We start from the raw sequence: 15,946 nt of genomic DNA, 5'->3' as shown, positions 1-15,946 counted from the left end.
GACTACAATGCAGTCAGTGACCGGCTAATATCAATTCGATTTCGTGGACAACCCTTTAGCACAGGGGCGTAGCAAGGTTGGAGTGGGCCCAGAGACAAGATTTTAAAATGTCACACCCCCCACTGAAGTTTATATATATATATATATATATATATATATATATATATATATATATATATATACACATACTATGTGCCACAATAGAACATCATCCTAAATTGTTTTTTTAAAGGTTTTGTAAATTATGGACGGTGCAAGTCATTTAATGGTACTAGAGAAAGACATGCTGTTCTGGTAGCTCCAGGTCTTAACACCCACATCAGTTTTGGAGGATGAATACAACTGAAGGAAGCCCGGGCGGGTGCGTGGCTGGGGGAGTCAGTCATGTGACTTGCCTCTGGGGGGCCCCTAAGGCAATGGGCCCCCAGACAACTGTCTCCCCTTGCCCTATTATAGTTACGCCCCTGTTTTAGCATGATAGTTCTTCAAGTCTATGCCCCAACAACTGATGCAGAAGAAGAGGAAGTTGATGGGTTTTATGCTCAAGTTCATTCTGAAATTGACAGAACATGCAAGCAAGATGTGCTGGTGGTGGTGGTTGGAAACTGGAATGCCAAAGTTGGAAATGGTCAAGAGGAAAACACAGTCGGACTGTATGGCCTAGGCAACAGAAATTAAGCAGGAGAATGACTTACTAGTTTCTGCCAAGCCAATGATCTCTTCGTTGCTAACACATTCTTCATACAACCAAAGCGTCACCAATACACATGGACTTCACCAGAGGGAGTACACAGATATCAAATTGATTTCATTATTGGTGCAAGGACGTAGAAGAGCTCAGTTAGTTTGTTTTGCTTTATTTATTCGATTTATATACCGCCTTTCCAAAAATGGCTCAGGGCGGTTTACATAGAGAAATAATAAATAAATAAGATGGATGCCTGTACCCCAAAGGGCTCACAACATGATAGACACCATCAACAGTCACTGGAGCCACTGTGCTGGGGGTGGGTAGGGCCATTTACTCTCCCCCTGCTAAATAAAGAGAATCACCACTTTTGAAAGCTGCCTCTTTGCTCAGTTAGCAGGGGATTATAACAGCAAAAACATGACTGGGGGCCGATTGTGGAGCAGATCATGAACTGCTCATGTGCAAGTTGCAAGTCAAGCTAAAGCAGGAAAAAAAAAAACCTATCCAGCTTCCATGGTGTGATCTTGAGAATGTACCCACCATTTTCAAGGAAAACATCAGGAACTGCTTTGAAGTTCTGAACCTCATTGATAGGGAACCAGAGGAACTGTGGAATGAAATCAAAGAAGTTGTCAAGGACGAATGTAAAAAGAGACTGCCAAAGACCAAGAAACAGAAGAAAGCAAAACTGATGTCAGAACAGACGGTGGAAATTGCCAAGAAGAGGAGAGAAGCCAAAGTCAAGAAAGATAAAAACCTCACGAAGGAACTTAATAGGGAATTTCAGAAAGCTGTTAGAAGAGACAAGGAGCAGTACATCTGTAAAGACCTTGAGGATGGAAATAGACACAGAAAAACAAGGAAAGTTTTCCAAAAGATCTCTGAACTCAGAAGGAAGTTCCAGCCTCGAATTGGTATGTTAAGGGATGCCAGATAGTAACTGATTCAGAAAAGATCAAACATTGATGGAAGGAATATACTGAAAATCTGTACAGCAGGGACATCAACATCCAAGATACTCTAGAATATATTCCCTACTTGTAAGAACCTCTAGTATGGGAAGATGATGTTAGATCAGCACCCCAGTCATTACCAAGTTGGAAGGCTACAGGAATTGATGGAATAGCTACAGAAATATGGCAGGCAACAGAAGAAGAATCAGCCATGGCTCTAACCAAACTATGCCAGCAAATCTGGAGAACACCACAGTGGCCAACAGATTAGAAGAGGTCATTCTACATACCTATACCAAAGAAAGGAGACTTAACAGATTATGCAAACCATCATACAATATCCTTAATTTCACATGCTAGCAAAATAATGCTCAGGATCATCCAATGCAGATTAGAGGCCTACGTGGAAAGGGAGATGCCAGGTGTTCAAGCTGGTTTCAGAAAAGGCCAAGGAACAAGAGACATCATTGCTGATGCACGCTGGATAATTGAGAAAGCCAGAGAATACCACAAAGAAGTCAATATGTGCTTTATTGACTACAGAAAAGCCTTCAGTTGGGTCAACCATGTTGAGTTGTAGAATATCCTTAGGAAATGAGTGTCCCAGAACATCTCATTGTTCTCATGAACGACGACAGGACAGGAAGCCACAGTCCAGACAGAACATGGGAAACAGACTAATTCCAGATCGGCAAAGGAGTAAGACAAGGCTATATACTTTCTCTGTATTTATTCAATTTATATGCTGAACATATACTGAGAGAAGCTGGATTGCAAGAAGATGAGCGTGGTTTTAATGTTGGAGGAAGAAACATCAATCACTTGCGCTCCGCTGATGAGACCACTCTGATAGCTGAGAATGTGGATGATCGGCAAGCTCTAGTAATGAAAGTCAAGGAGCACAGTGAGAAAATGGGACTACAATTAAATGTAAAGAAGTCTAAACTAATGACAACAGATACAGCAACCAGCCTCATAATTGATAATGAAGACACTGAAGTGGTGGATAGCTTCTGCCTTTTAGGATCGACCAACACTAAAGGATCCAGCAGTCAAGAAATACTCCACAGACTAGCACTTGGTATGGTTGCAGTGAAGGCCTTGGAAAGGATATTTAGATGCCGTGACATGTCTGTACCTGCAAAGATTAGAATCATTCGGATAATGGTTTTTCCCATGACACTCTATGGATGCGAAAGCTGGAGTTTTTTAAAACTATATTATTTGATTGTTTTAACAAAGATATAAACAGAGAGACATAAGAAACAGAAAAAAAGAAAAAAGAAAACCATGATAATCAAACCCAGCGAATACAATGATTCTCATTATAGTCTGTGTACATCAACCTGAATTCCTTCAAGCAACATGTCTCTCCCCCCTTCTCCTATTCTGTAAAACAATTGATTGCAGAACTGAAAGATAACAAAAATGATATTCTTACTATCAGCATTGATTTCCTCTACAAGGAAAAGTCAAATTCTGGATGAGGTACCAAACCCTGCAATATATTGTATTGAATAAATGGTTCCCATGTTCTGGGACAAAAAGATCCTCAGATTTATTTTTAATATATGCAGTTATTTTGGCCATTGATGCATATTTCCAAAGTTTGAGTTGCAAATCATCTATAGTTGGAATCAAATTTGTTTTCCAACAGGAAGCATAAAGAATTATTGCCACCGTTATCGTAAATATTCAGTGTGTTTTGCAGGAAAATGCGGTTTAGTAGAATTTAACATGAAAATTTCTGGTGGGGTGGGGGGGAGGAAAATCTATATGCAAGATTTGCTGCATCTTGAAGTGCAAAGTCCCCCACATATGATAGAAGGTACCTGTTTTCTCTATACATTTCCAACAGTCCATGGTAATTTATTGTCCATCTTTGAAATCATTGCTGGATATGATTTCATCCAGCATCCTATGGATGCTTCATCCTGTGGTGAAGATGCATTTTATACCAAGTTCCCCTTAGAGTACTATTCACTGTAAATTCTGTATTCACCTTCCATTGAAATACCCACTGTTGCATCTCTATTGTTCTGTTAAAGTTCTGCATCCATTTTACCATTACAGTCTTTCACCTGTTCAGATTCTGAGTCATACTTCAATAAAAGTTTTTATATATATGACCTATATGCTCTGAGTTCTTTGTTGTTAGAATTTCAAAGTATGTCAAATCTCTTAATTTCCCACCTTGCTTCCATACTTCTTTCTGAATTATGCTGTTGATCCATAAATACAGTAGCCAGGAAGGAGTTTCTTCCCACTCTTGACTTAAGCATTGAGATTTCATTTTTGATCTTCCCATCATAAGACTCTGCAGGTTATAGGCTCTCCATTGATCAAATTGTTTATGTTCTTCTCTGTGAATATATATATATATATATATATATATATATATATATATATATATATATATATATATATTTGAAGCTATAGGTGACAGTATTGGACTTCTCCTTTTTAAAAATATTTATCCCATACCTTCAATAAGCTATTCCTAATGAAGTTGTTTTTTTATTTCTATATCCACGTTCTTTATATCTTTTTACAAATACCTATGTAGGCCATTGATCATATCTGACCCTTTCATATTTGTGATCCATCCATATGGAGTTTTAATCCACTCTGCAATCCATGTTAAACAGCTGGCATGATAATATAATTTCAAGTTTGGGATAGCTAATCCCCCACGTTCTTTTGCATCTTGCATGATTTTAAGTTTTACTCTAGGTATTTTATTCACCCAGATAAAAGAATTGATGTCGCTTTACCACTCATTTAATGTCTTCTCTTCAATTCTTATTGGTAACATTTGAAATAAGAAGTTAATCCTAGGCAAAACGTTCATTTTAACCGCTGATATTTTTCCCGGCCATGAAAGATTTACTTTTTTCTATCTATTCAGATCAGCCAGTATATGCTTCCATGTCAGTGAATAGTTGTTTTTAAATAAATCTTTATTAACTGCCGTTACATTAATCCCCAAATATTTTACTGGTTTTGGACTTGGCTGGAATCCTGTTCTGCGAAAGCTGGACTTTGAAGAAGTAAGATAGAAAAAGTATTGATGCTTTTGAACTTTGGTGCTGGAGAAGACTTTTGAGGATAGCATGGAGAGCCAGGAAAACAAACAAATGGATCCTAGAACAAATCAATCCAGAATTTTCACTCGAGGCACAAATGACCACGCTCAAACTATCATACTTTGGATACATTATGTGAAAACCCAGCTCCCTTGAGAAGTCCCTAATGCTGGGAAAAGTTGAAGGAAAGAGAAGAAGAGGATGACCAGCAGCAAGGTGGATGGACTCGATTCCAACAGCAATGAATGCACCACTGAGAGACCTTAAAGGCCAAGTTGAAGACAGATCATCCTGTAGAGAATCCATCTATATGGTCACTAAGAGTCAACACCAACTTGACGGCAATCAATCAATCAATCAATCAATCAACCAATCAATCAATCAATCAATCAATCAGAGAAGAAGAAATACTGTGTGAAAATTGTTGGTGCATCTTTTATTTTGATTACAATTTCTCCTTTGCCTACAGATCAATGATTCTCAAAATCCTTAGTTGGCCATTAGCAGTAGGGAGAACACTGAGACATATAAGATACAACGCGTTCCTCCACAAGGGGTCAGGTAAATGGTAATCCTTTGCAGTATTGCCCAGTTTTGAAAAGTTTTGTAGTTTGGCCATTTAATCCCTTTGGGATATTAAAATGAATGTACTTTTGCAAAATTGTGCCATATTGTAAAATAATTACCACTTTAAGCACTGCAGTGATCTAGTGCCATCCTATACTCTCTCCAGAGCATAGAACTGGACTTGGGCAGGATTAGTTTGATTCTTTAAAAAAAAAATTGACGAACGGCAAACACAATTTTCCTTCAGGAAAATCTGCTGAACCAGTAGCAGTCTCTTCTATGACTGTATTACTTCTGTCACTGTTTTGAGTTCATTTCAACCTTCAGGGATAAGTAAAGCAAATTAAAGAGCATAGAAAGGAGAGTTTGCTCTCTTTCCCCCTCAGTCTGTTCTGCCAATTCCCAAATGTAGAAGGGTAACTAGTGACAATTCTGGTTAAAGAGCAAATATGTAACCAATTATATTCATCTCCATGTGCAGTACTTGAAAAATGTTTTCTCTTTTGCACAGTTTGAATCTTCTCATTGGACAAGTTTTCTGCAATATGCTATCCTGGATTATTTAAAATACTTTAACTAGCATTTAACACTTATGACTAGTACCTTTTAAGATGATTTTATTTAGAAATGATTTGCAGTAAAGGCAGATGTGCTTATTTTGATATATTCAGTTTTGTGTGGAAAGGAAAAAATTGTAGAAGGTATGCACAAAAGACTACTTTGTTTTAAAAATAAAATCCACACTTATCTGAATGTTCTGAAAAATAAAATCTTTGTGTCCGTCCCCCCTTTTAGGGCATAATCCAGAAGATAGTGGATAGCCACAAAGTAAAGAATGTAGCCTGTTACGGTTTACGGCTCAGTCACCTGCAGTCAGAGGAAGTTCATTGGCTGCATCCAGACATGGGAGTGTCCAACGTGAGGGAGAAATTTGAACTGTCTCATGCGCCAGAGGAGTGGAAGTAAGAGAAATACTTTCTTTACAAACTACATGTATCTCTTTTGAAAATCATGTTGTGTCTTGAAATAAAATTTATGGCTCCCCTTTTGCCATTCAGGGAGGGAGTGTGTAAACAGCGGTACAAAATCAGATATTTCAATGGAGAGCAGTTCCAGTTGCTAGGAGAGAAGGTATGCAAGAGAACAAAAAATGGAAGCATGAGAAATATAACTAAGGGAAGGATAGAAGTGTGGTCCTGGAGTGATTGCCTTCCTTGGATACACAGTTGTGATGGAAAGTCTGTTTGTTGTCCCAGCAGTCTAAGACACAATTAAATCCTTCTGATAAGGCAAGAGGAGTGACTGTGAAAGGTATTTGGTTGTATTCTTTGCAGAAAGGACATGGAAAAGTGATGTAGTTCTGCAAGTCAAAGAGTGTATAGCATCCAATAAACTTAGGAAAATTTGGAGGAATAGACTTCTCCATAAATTCATTGTGGGTGGTAATAGTAGGCCTAAAAGTAATATTTTACTAGGTACTGTATGTGCTGTCACCCTCTAGTTATTTTTCATGAATCATGCCTAGGCTGTAGAAAAGTATCCCCTGGAGGAGAGCTGGTCTTGTAGTAACAAGCATGAATTGTCCCCTTTGTTGAGCAGGGTCCACCCTGGTTGCATTTGAATGGGATTTGAATGCATTTGGATAGGGTACTGCATGTGAGCACTGGGGCTGCTTTGGGAAGAGCACCTGCATGCTTGCATGCAGAAGGTTCTGTAGACAGGGCTGGGAGAAACTTCCTGCCTGCAACCTTGGAGAAGCTGCTGCCAGTCTGCATAGACAGTTTTGAACTAGATGTACAAATGGTCTGACTCAGTAAATGGCAACTTCCTATGTCCCTATGAAAGTTCACGTGGCTTTTATTGAATGTTAGGCAGCAAGTTAAAACCTTTCCTTCATTTTTAAGGCAGTAGATTGATGGAGGGGTGATTGTTCCCTGTGTTTAGTGCTGTGTGCTTGTGTTGGTTTTGTATGTTTATTGTATGTGTTACATCTTCAAGAGAAGCTCTCTTGTTGTTCAAGAAAGGTGGCATGGAAAGACTCCACTGCAAGTGATCTTCACCGTTGATCTTCAGTGATCTTCACCATTTTTCAAGCAGGGGCCACTTTGGCAAAAAATGTTCAGTACCATTTCCCTCTGTGCTGGCTTCTGCACAGTAAGGTGCTTTGCTCAATGCTGGGAGTGTCCTTTAAGAGAGACAGCACCCTCTCTTCAGAGTTCTAGTAAGAAAGCACTGGGAAGGGCTACACTTCCCAGCACTCTGCACATGCCATCCAAGATGGCGCAAGGGCTCAGAGGGCTCCACTTCCCTTCAAAGAGCCCCATCAGTGCTGGGCAAAGTGCAGCACTGCTCAGTGAGAAAGGTGTCCTCCGCATGCTGCCAGGGAACTGTGCAGAGTATTTAACTCTGACTGATGCTTCAGACCCGCCCAATGAACAATTAGTCAGGAAGCCAGCACTTAGGGTTGATGGCGGGGCGGGTGGGGGGGCTCCCGATGAAGAACACTATCCTAGAGTGATTATTAGAGGGAAGGTATACGGTATCCTCTGCCTGGCTGGGACCAACTGGTATTTGACTCCTCTCCTCCTTTAACTGTCTTGTCAGCAGCCATTCCGTCTGCCTGGATGGAGAGGTGACATACAAGTCCCACTTTATCACCTGGGCTGCTGCTGGCCAGCCCCTCCTGTCCCTGAAGTATCTCCCTAAATTGGTGTTTCCACCTCATATTTAACAGTTACGTTGTTCTATGGAACAACTGGTACCTGAATGTCCTTACTTTCCCTCTGTTCTCTCCATCCCTCATTCTGTCTGTATCCTGCCTGTTTGATTGCATGCTGTTATCTAAGACTATATATTGCCTTGGGAGATCATATATAAAAGTAGCAAGTAAATAAACAGCTGCTATGTAAGTTATGGCTGAGGCCGCCGCCCCCGCCCCCCGCTTTCTTTGACAGCTTCCTCATTAGGGGGTAGTCTAATTTGTTTGCCTTGAGCAGAAGCTGCCAGCCATGTTTGTGACTGGCCAGGAGCAGTATCAAATTATCAAGGACCCTTGAGGAAGAAGCCCCACCCCTCATCAACCTGTTATGGCAGGGTCACATTGGGGCTTGAGTGCAGTCTCTCCAGCTGAATCAGGATCAGCACTTACTGCTCCAGCCTGACCAGGACCACATGCAGTGAGAGCAGAAATGGCAGCACTGGTTTTCCATAGGTCACTTCATAGATCTAGTCAAGGTACCTGACTTCTCCAACCACCAGCTTCCCCACTGACTGTGTGCCAAAATGTGGACTCTTGCCTTACAATGAATTGGTAGCCAGCTGGCCTGCTCAACCCACGCAAGTAATGAATGTGCACCAGAAAAGTGTCGCCCCCATGGTCATACTGGAGGTGTGCATGGACCGGCTGGGTGGTTCAGTCCAAATTCAAATTGAACCGCAGGTATGCAAGCTGGTTTGGTTGAACCAATTGCCTGGGCCAGTCGGTTTGACAAACCAGCTCGAAGTGGTTTGAAGCAGTTGGTGATCGAACCTCTTGAACCCAGCCCAGTTTGATCATGAACTAGTTCTGCACATCCCTAGGTTACACTGTGTTTTGGATCTCAGAGGCCTATGTTCAGCTTCTGGCAGGCTATAAGCGTGTTTCTAGTAAATGCTCAATGTGCTGCATGCATATAAATTATCTCGGTAGAGCCTGTTTGTCTTAGCCCATCACATTAAACTAATAGGTTTAAAATCTGAGTGAACAAAATCATAGACTTTTCCTCATGAGTGTTTATCATTTTAGTACGTTCTGATCTTTTCCTGCAAGTAAAGTATCCTAAAAGCCTCCCAAATTATATCTTTGGATTTTTTAAAAATTATAAATCTCATTGCATATGAATTACTAGGCATGCAACTGTAATTTATGCTGCAAAGATTAGTTATGAAATGTGAACATGTCGATTTCATTTACAGTATTCATTGGTGCTTACATGCCTTAATAATTACAGAACCAAGGTAAATAACCTTCAAGAGCAAAGTTAGACGATTTTGTTCAGATGTTTAGTTGATCAGGTCATATAAAACCCATCATAAAAGCATCATGAGATGATATAAATTATTCAGCACCTTTCCAGAGTGTCATTTCATGCTTTATCAGAGATGTGCAGCCTGCCTAGCTCTTTTTAAGCTATAGAGGTTTGTTGGGAATAATGAAAACTGCTGTCATGTTATCTTTTTAATACCATGAAACACAGTATTTAGGATCAGATGACAGTACTTGTAAAAATATTTAGATTAGCAGTGTAGAAGAGGAATCCTGGAAGGATGCATGAATTTAGTAGCTTACTGCATTTGTAATAATATATAAAACTGACTCTCACATGGGATTCTCTTTTAACGGTTTTTACTTTAAAATATTGTCTGTGAAACGTGTTAAAAAGGGCGTTTTACTGAGGTTGCCGATTCAAATCCCCGCTGGTATGCTTCCCAGACTATGGGAAACTCTATATTAGGCAGCAGTGATGTAGGAAGATGCTGAAAGGCATCATCTCATACTGCGTGGGAGATGGCAATATTAAATCCCTCTTGTATTCTACCAAAGACAACCACAGAACTCTTTGGTCGCCAGGAGTCAACACCGACTTGATAGCACAACTTTACTTTGCTATTGTCAAGAGGAAAGGGAAAACGTGACAACTTAATTATGGTGTTTATAATCATGACTACGTCTTCAAATTCTTTTCCATAGCAAAATGGCTATAGCTGGGGACAAAATTGGCAGTCATTAGCAAGCCAGAATTAAGTCTGCACTGGTCCTAAGATGTATAAATCACCCTCAACATTGCTTTCTTACTCTCATGCAATGTATGAAAGGAAAGAATATGTACTAGCCAACCCCGCACAGAGCATCTGTGTGCTCCTTGGGGCCGGCTGTTCCGCCCTCACTCTCCCTCCTGCCCCGGTCTCTCCTCTCTCCCCCCTTCCATTCCCCCCTCCCCCCACCACCTGCACAGGGCCTCACCGGGCAGCTGGTGGCCAAAAAGGACCCCTCCGCCGCCATTTCCCGGTGAACACGAAAGCCCCACTACCCATTTCTTTCCCACCCTGGCCTCCAAAGGGTGCCGGGGCTGTGCCCTGCCACCCATTTCCCTCCCGTCCCAGGCTGCAACAGGCGTGGGGGCTTTGCCCCCACCACGCATTCCCCACTCACCCCCTCCGGCACTGCCCAGGCCAGGGCCGGTCCGTCCCACTGCCTCCTGCCTACCACCTCCCCACAGCCCAGGCCGCAGCCACCGCAACCGCGGCCGGGCTAGCCCTGCTGCCACCGCTGCCTCCTCACAGTGGCCAGGCCAACCAGCACCCGGCCAATCAGGCGCCTCCACCAGCCAACTGGAGGTCAGCCAGTCAGGTGCCTCCTTCGCCAGCATGCATAGCCTTGCCACATCCCCATGCTGACTGGCCAAGAGAATTAATTATAAAGATTATGGAAGTTAAATTTGTACAAGACTGAAGTGCTCTTGGTCATGAGGCCTGATGTTGTGGGAACGGTATGTCAGGCTGTTCGGAAAGGACCAGGTTCATATTCTGGGGGTGGCCCTGAACAGAGTCATCCCCAGTGGGGTTAAGGCAATGGATACTGGTGTGGGGCCCCGATGAGAAGTGCCAGCACGGAGATGCAGGGCCCCAGCAGTGTGGAGATTCCTGCCTGGAATCTCCCTCTCCTCACCTCTGCCAGCCTAGAGTGTGGCTCCTGCTTACCACAGCAGCTGCCCCATGACTCACCTGGGTGCTGTGGTTCTCTCTGTTTGGCCATACACATTGTTGGTTCTAGCTAGGCTGTGCTCCTTGGAGAAGAAGTGTGCAGCAAGCCAGCCCCCCACCTCAACAGCACACTGTAATGATTTGAAAGAGGCAAAGGACGTTTTTTGACCTAAGGCTTTTAAGTGTGCTCATTGAATGGCCACACAAGTCAAGCTTTAAAGGCAGTTGTTGGGTTCTTAATAGGACACAATATCTTGCAAACAATGAATTTTACGAATAAGACAAATATTTATATACTGCTTTTTAGCAAAAAGTTCCCAAAGCAGTTTCCATAGAAATAAATAAAATGGCTCCCTGTCCCCAAAGGGCTCACAATCTTTAAAAAACAAGCACACACATATGCTAACCTCTTTACCATGCACTCCACCCTCTTCCAAACCATCAAGGAACAAGTGTGCAAAGGAAACTTTTTTGGGGAGGGGAATGGGGTTGCAGCAGCAGCACTTGCTTGCTGCCGTCCACCCACCTGCCCACCACCACTACTGCCACTGCCATTGTTGCCATCCCTCCTCTGCCACAGATCGGGCTTGTGTGTCTCTTATCTCATTAACTCACTAAGAAGGTTATTATGAAGAAGTTTCACCTGTTGGGACAAAGCTTTCTACACTAGGATTAATACAGTAACCTAAGCTCTAGGAGCAGCGCTGGATCTGAAGAATTTTATATTTATTTGTTCAGTTTTTATACTACCTTTCATAAGTCATCCCAAGGCCGCTTATGAAAGTTAAAATACAATGAATCTCCATAAAAATCACATTTAAAACCTTAAAATCATTTAAACAGTAAAAACCATAAAACATCAATAAACCACCATTAAAAAAGAAAAATAGAAGTGGGAGAGGTGAGAGAAATTTTCATTTCACTCAGGTCTGGAAGAGAAGGCAGGCAGCAGCTTGTGCTTGGTAAAAAGTGAGAGGCAGCTGTGCTCTGTGCTGGTGGTGGCAGGAATAGGGAGATTCTAAACAGGAATCTCTTTGTTGGCATGGGGCCAGGGAGGGAGTATGGGTCTTGCCCATAATTGGACGCTTGCCCCAATTGCAACCCCCTAAGGATGGCAGTGCTCCTGAATGCTAAGATGGTGACTGTGGCCAAGGGGGCTAGGGATGTAAACAAACCTGTTTGGAGGCCCTTTTACGGGCCTTGGAACAGGTTCAAAAACTTGGGGGGGGGGGTCAAAGTTGGAACACAGGGGGTGCCATTTTAAGGGCGGGGGAGGATGCACTTACCCCTCCTCCTGCTTTTTCTCTGCGGGCGCTCATTTTCCATAAAAGCCTTCGGGGTGGCAGTGTACCTCCTTGCCTCCCCTTCCCTCTTCGGATGGAAGTGGCTGGAAGTACTGGGTGTGCGTGCGCACACACACCTGGTACCTCTGACCACTTTCAGCCGAAAAGGGGGAAGGGGCAGCAGGGAGGTACACAGCCGCCCCAAAGGCTTTTATGGAAAATGAGCACTGGTGGGGGAACAACGGGGGGGGGTAAGTGCACCCTCCCCTGCCTTTAAAGTGGCATCCCCACCTCCTCGAGCCACCCCCTCCCGGTTCCGTGCATATCCCTAAAGGGGGCCTTTGCTCAGCTTCAACTAATATGCCTCCTGTTACAATTCCTAGAAAGATCAGACCTGGCCATGACCACTTATGCATTTGTTATACCTAGACTAGATTGTTGCAGTGTGCTCTGTGTGGGACTATCCTTAAAAATGGTCCAGAGACTGAAAAAGTATAGAACGCTGCTGCCGGAATGCAGACAGCACCAGAAATTGGGATCATGTTATCGTGGTATTGTGTCAGCGATGCTGCCTGTCAATAAGTTTCTGGATGCAGTTCAGCCTGCTGGTTGTTACCTTTAAAGCTGTTAAATTGCTTAGTTTCAGGATATCTGAAAGACTACTGCCCTCTTATATTTCTGCCTGACCTCTGAGGTCTTCTGGTGAATCTCTTCTGCACATCCTGCCACCCCTGAAAATGTGGTGTTTGGCTACACGTGGAAGAGCCTCTTCCGTAGTGGCATCTCGTTTACAGAACTCCCTGCCCTGTGCGACCAGGCAAGCTCCATCCACTGTAGTATTCTTTTTCCTGCTGAAAACATGTCTTTACTCTATTTGAAAGCTAAGTCTGCCTTGTTGCTGAGCTATATTTTTATTATTGTTTCAGCTGTGGATCTTGCTTGCTTTCTTTGTGGTGTTCTTAGTTTAATTGTTTCTTGCTTTAACATCTCATAATTGGGATGGAAAAGCAGATACCTGTTTCAGATTTTTTCTTTTCTTAAAAAACATCTCTCTTGTGGTGAAATACATATTGGTTGTTCTTGGATTAGATTTCCATACATCTTGTCCCAGAGGTGATGTGCGACTTTATAAATAATTATTTTATTTAATATTTTATTCATCTTGGTGGCAGTTTATTATATATTTCTGACTGTTGCATATTTCTCCTCATTGCATATCTTTGTTTGCTAGTCATAAACCCTAATAAAAAGCTGGCTGGCAATGGTTAATTCTTCCTGAAAACACACAATCTGGTCTTCTGATTCCCTGGAATGTACCAGCTTTTGTCAACATATTTCAGGAATGATGGTCTAGAAGAGGAAGATGCAAGCTGTGTTCCAAGGAATTCCGAGGTTCCTCGGAGGTCTGCTGAGCATTGTTCCCTCTAAGGCATGTGCATGTGTGTGCGTTCACAATTTTTTTAAAATGTCTGCTCAGTTAGTTTTAGATCCCGCTCAGCTCGAAAAGAAGGCCAATTCTGAATGCACGTGTGCACATGCTGCCTTGATACTGCTGCCCAGAACAAAACTCATTCCACACAGACATGAAACAAATTAGAGAGATCACTGCTGCTGAAGTTTTTCAATCAGAAGTTCAGTAGCGGCAGATTTTATTTTATTATTTATTAAAATTTTATTATATACCACTTCCTCCAAAGGCTCTAGGTGGTAGACAACAACAATACCAATAACAATTAAAAAATAATAATTAAAGGGCAAATGCCTGGCAAAACGGGTAGGTCTTAAGAAGGGCCTTAAAAGCAGCTAGAGAAGGGGCTGAACGAATCAGGGGGTGGAGGAGGAAAGAGTGTTCCAAAGAGACTGGTCACTACAGGCTACCAGACCTGGTGGGCACCATGCATGAACCGGAGTGGAATGCACCATGTTGTACAGTATCCTTGACAAATTGCAAGTGTTTCTTTGGCAGATAAATCAATGTGGAAAGGTTCTTGGAAGATGGTAAGCTTGAAAACTGCTGGTTTAGAAGGTCAGGCATCCTGTCAACATGAATTCATTTTCCCTTCCTGTTGCATTCTGCTGTAAAAACCCATTCAACTCAGCTTGACAGAACTGCCAACAGGCAATTGACATGAATGACATTAAGCAAGGCACAGCTTCGTAGTGAGAATAAGAACCAAAAGTAGCTGTTTGCCAGGAATCTGTCGTGTCTTTGGAGTGCTCTTAACACATCAAGGCTCAAAACATCAGAGAACTGGACTTGGCGTCCTACAGGAGTCTGTTCTCTACAGGGAGGCTGGTGTGTGTGTGTGTGTGTGTGTGTTGCTTCAGTGGACTGTTGTGGACATTGATTGAGGGGGTAAGCAATCTCTGCGAAGAATCAGACTGGGAGTTGTTGTTTTTAAAATCAGCACAGCACTTCCATTGTAATGAAGGTGTAATGCAAATAGCTGTTTACATTCTTAGGTGCTAGATAGCAGCATGTAATATTTCTTTTTTTTAGGTGCAACTTTTGCTTTTAGTAGCATTGGTTGAAGAGCATGCTGCCAGTGAGCATAGGAGATTATGTCAATTAAATAATTACTGCATGACCATGGTGATTGCATATTTAGCAAAACTTGATAGAACTTATACTCGTTTAGTATATTGAAGAATCTGATGTACTGGCACTGCCTGCTTTTGTACAGTACTTTAATCAAATCTAACTAATTGTTTCTTTTTGACAGGTATAGAGTCTGACACTTGATGTTTCACTATAAATTATCTCCAGTTGTAAAATATTGAATTTGGGATGGACTTTGCATTATTTATTAAGTTAAAGAAGTTAGAATTTTACATTCTTCAGTTGTACGGTCAAAATAGTTTTGTATTAGCACTGAAGAATCTGTTGTCTGCAAAATGCTTTCTAGAAATAGCAGGTGGTACTCATACTGCACTGGAGATGGCAATGGCCCTCCTGTGTTCTACCAAAGACAACCACAGGGCTCTGTGGTCGCCAGGAGTCAACACTGACTCGAAGGCACACTTTACTTTACCTTTACTTAAAAAGCAGCAGCAAAAGAAGTTGCAAACCTGCAAGAGATCAAGATTTTAAAAGCTTGGCAATTTGACCAGAAGCTTAGGATTGAAAAACTTGTTTAAGCTGATGATTATCTACAGGTATAATGAATTGCCTTAATATGGTGATAACATTGCTTTCATAGGCTGTGGCTTGAAATTAGTCATTTCCACACAGCCATGGAGAGGGTGGCATAATAGTCACAGTAACAGACACATTTGGAATTGGAAGAAAATGATCTCCTTGTGAGATGAGATGGGAAGAGATTTATAGTGATCTTTTTGCTTGTGATGCAGATTGAATGACTTGTTAGCACTTCGGTATCCTCAGAATGAGTGCCTATAAAAATATACATATGAGAAAATAGCTGATGACGTTTCTACAGAGAATGAAACAGGATGGATGTATAGCAATTAACTCACATTTGGATCAAATTGATGCTTTTGTAGGGGAACATGTAATAGTTTGAAAGAAGGGCAGCACTTCTAACACATGTTAGATATGGGCCATGGGCCAGGAGAGAGATTCATGTATTGGGCAGAATCTTGCATTCATTCAGAGACCTTTCT

General features: G+C 42.0%; 1 protein-coding gene across 8 annotated transcripts in view; it reads left to right on the top strand.

Moving 5' to 3' along the window:
• PTK2 (protein tyrosine kinase 2) overlaps positions 1-15,946 on the top strand; it is a 358,217-nt gene that overhangs the window by 159,109 nt on the left and 183,162 nt on the right. For 7 of the 8 annotated variants that reach the window (XM_053243262.1, XM_053243261.1, XM_053243260.1 and 4 more), the window contains one exon: positions 6,093-6,259. In XM_053243262.1, the coding sequence (XP_053099237.1) occupies positions 6,093-6,259 (167 nt within the window). Of the gene's footprint in view, positions 1-6,092; positions 6,264-15,946 lie in introns of those variants that run through there. The other variant, XM_053243264.1, reaches the window with a different exon arrangement.

Source organism: Hemicordylus capensis, chromosome 4 (assembly GCF_027244095.1).
Source record: "Hemicordylus capensis ecotype Gifberg chromosome 4, rHemCap1.1.pri, whole genome shotgun sequence".
NCBI lineage: Eukaryota > Metazoa > Chordata > Lepidosauria > Squamata > Cordylidae > Hemicordylus > Hemicordylus capensis.
The sequence above is the reverse complement of the archived record's forward strand: the minus strand, read 5'-3'. Positions and strand labels throughout refer to the sequence as shown.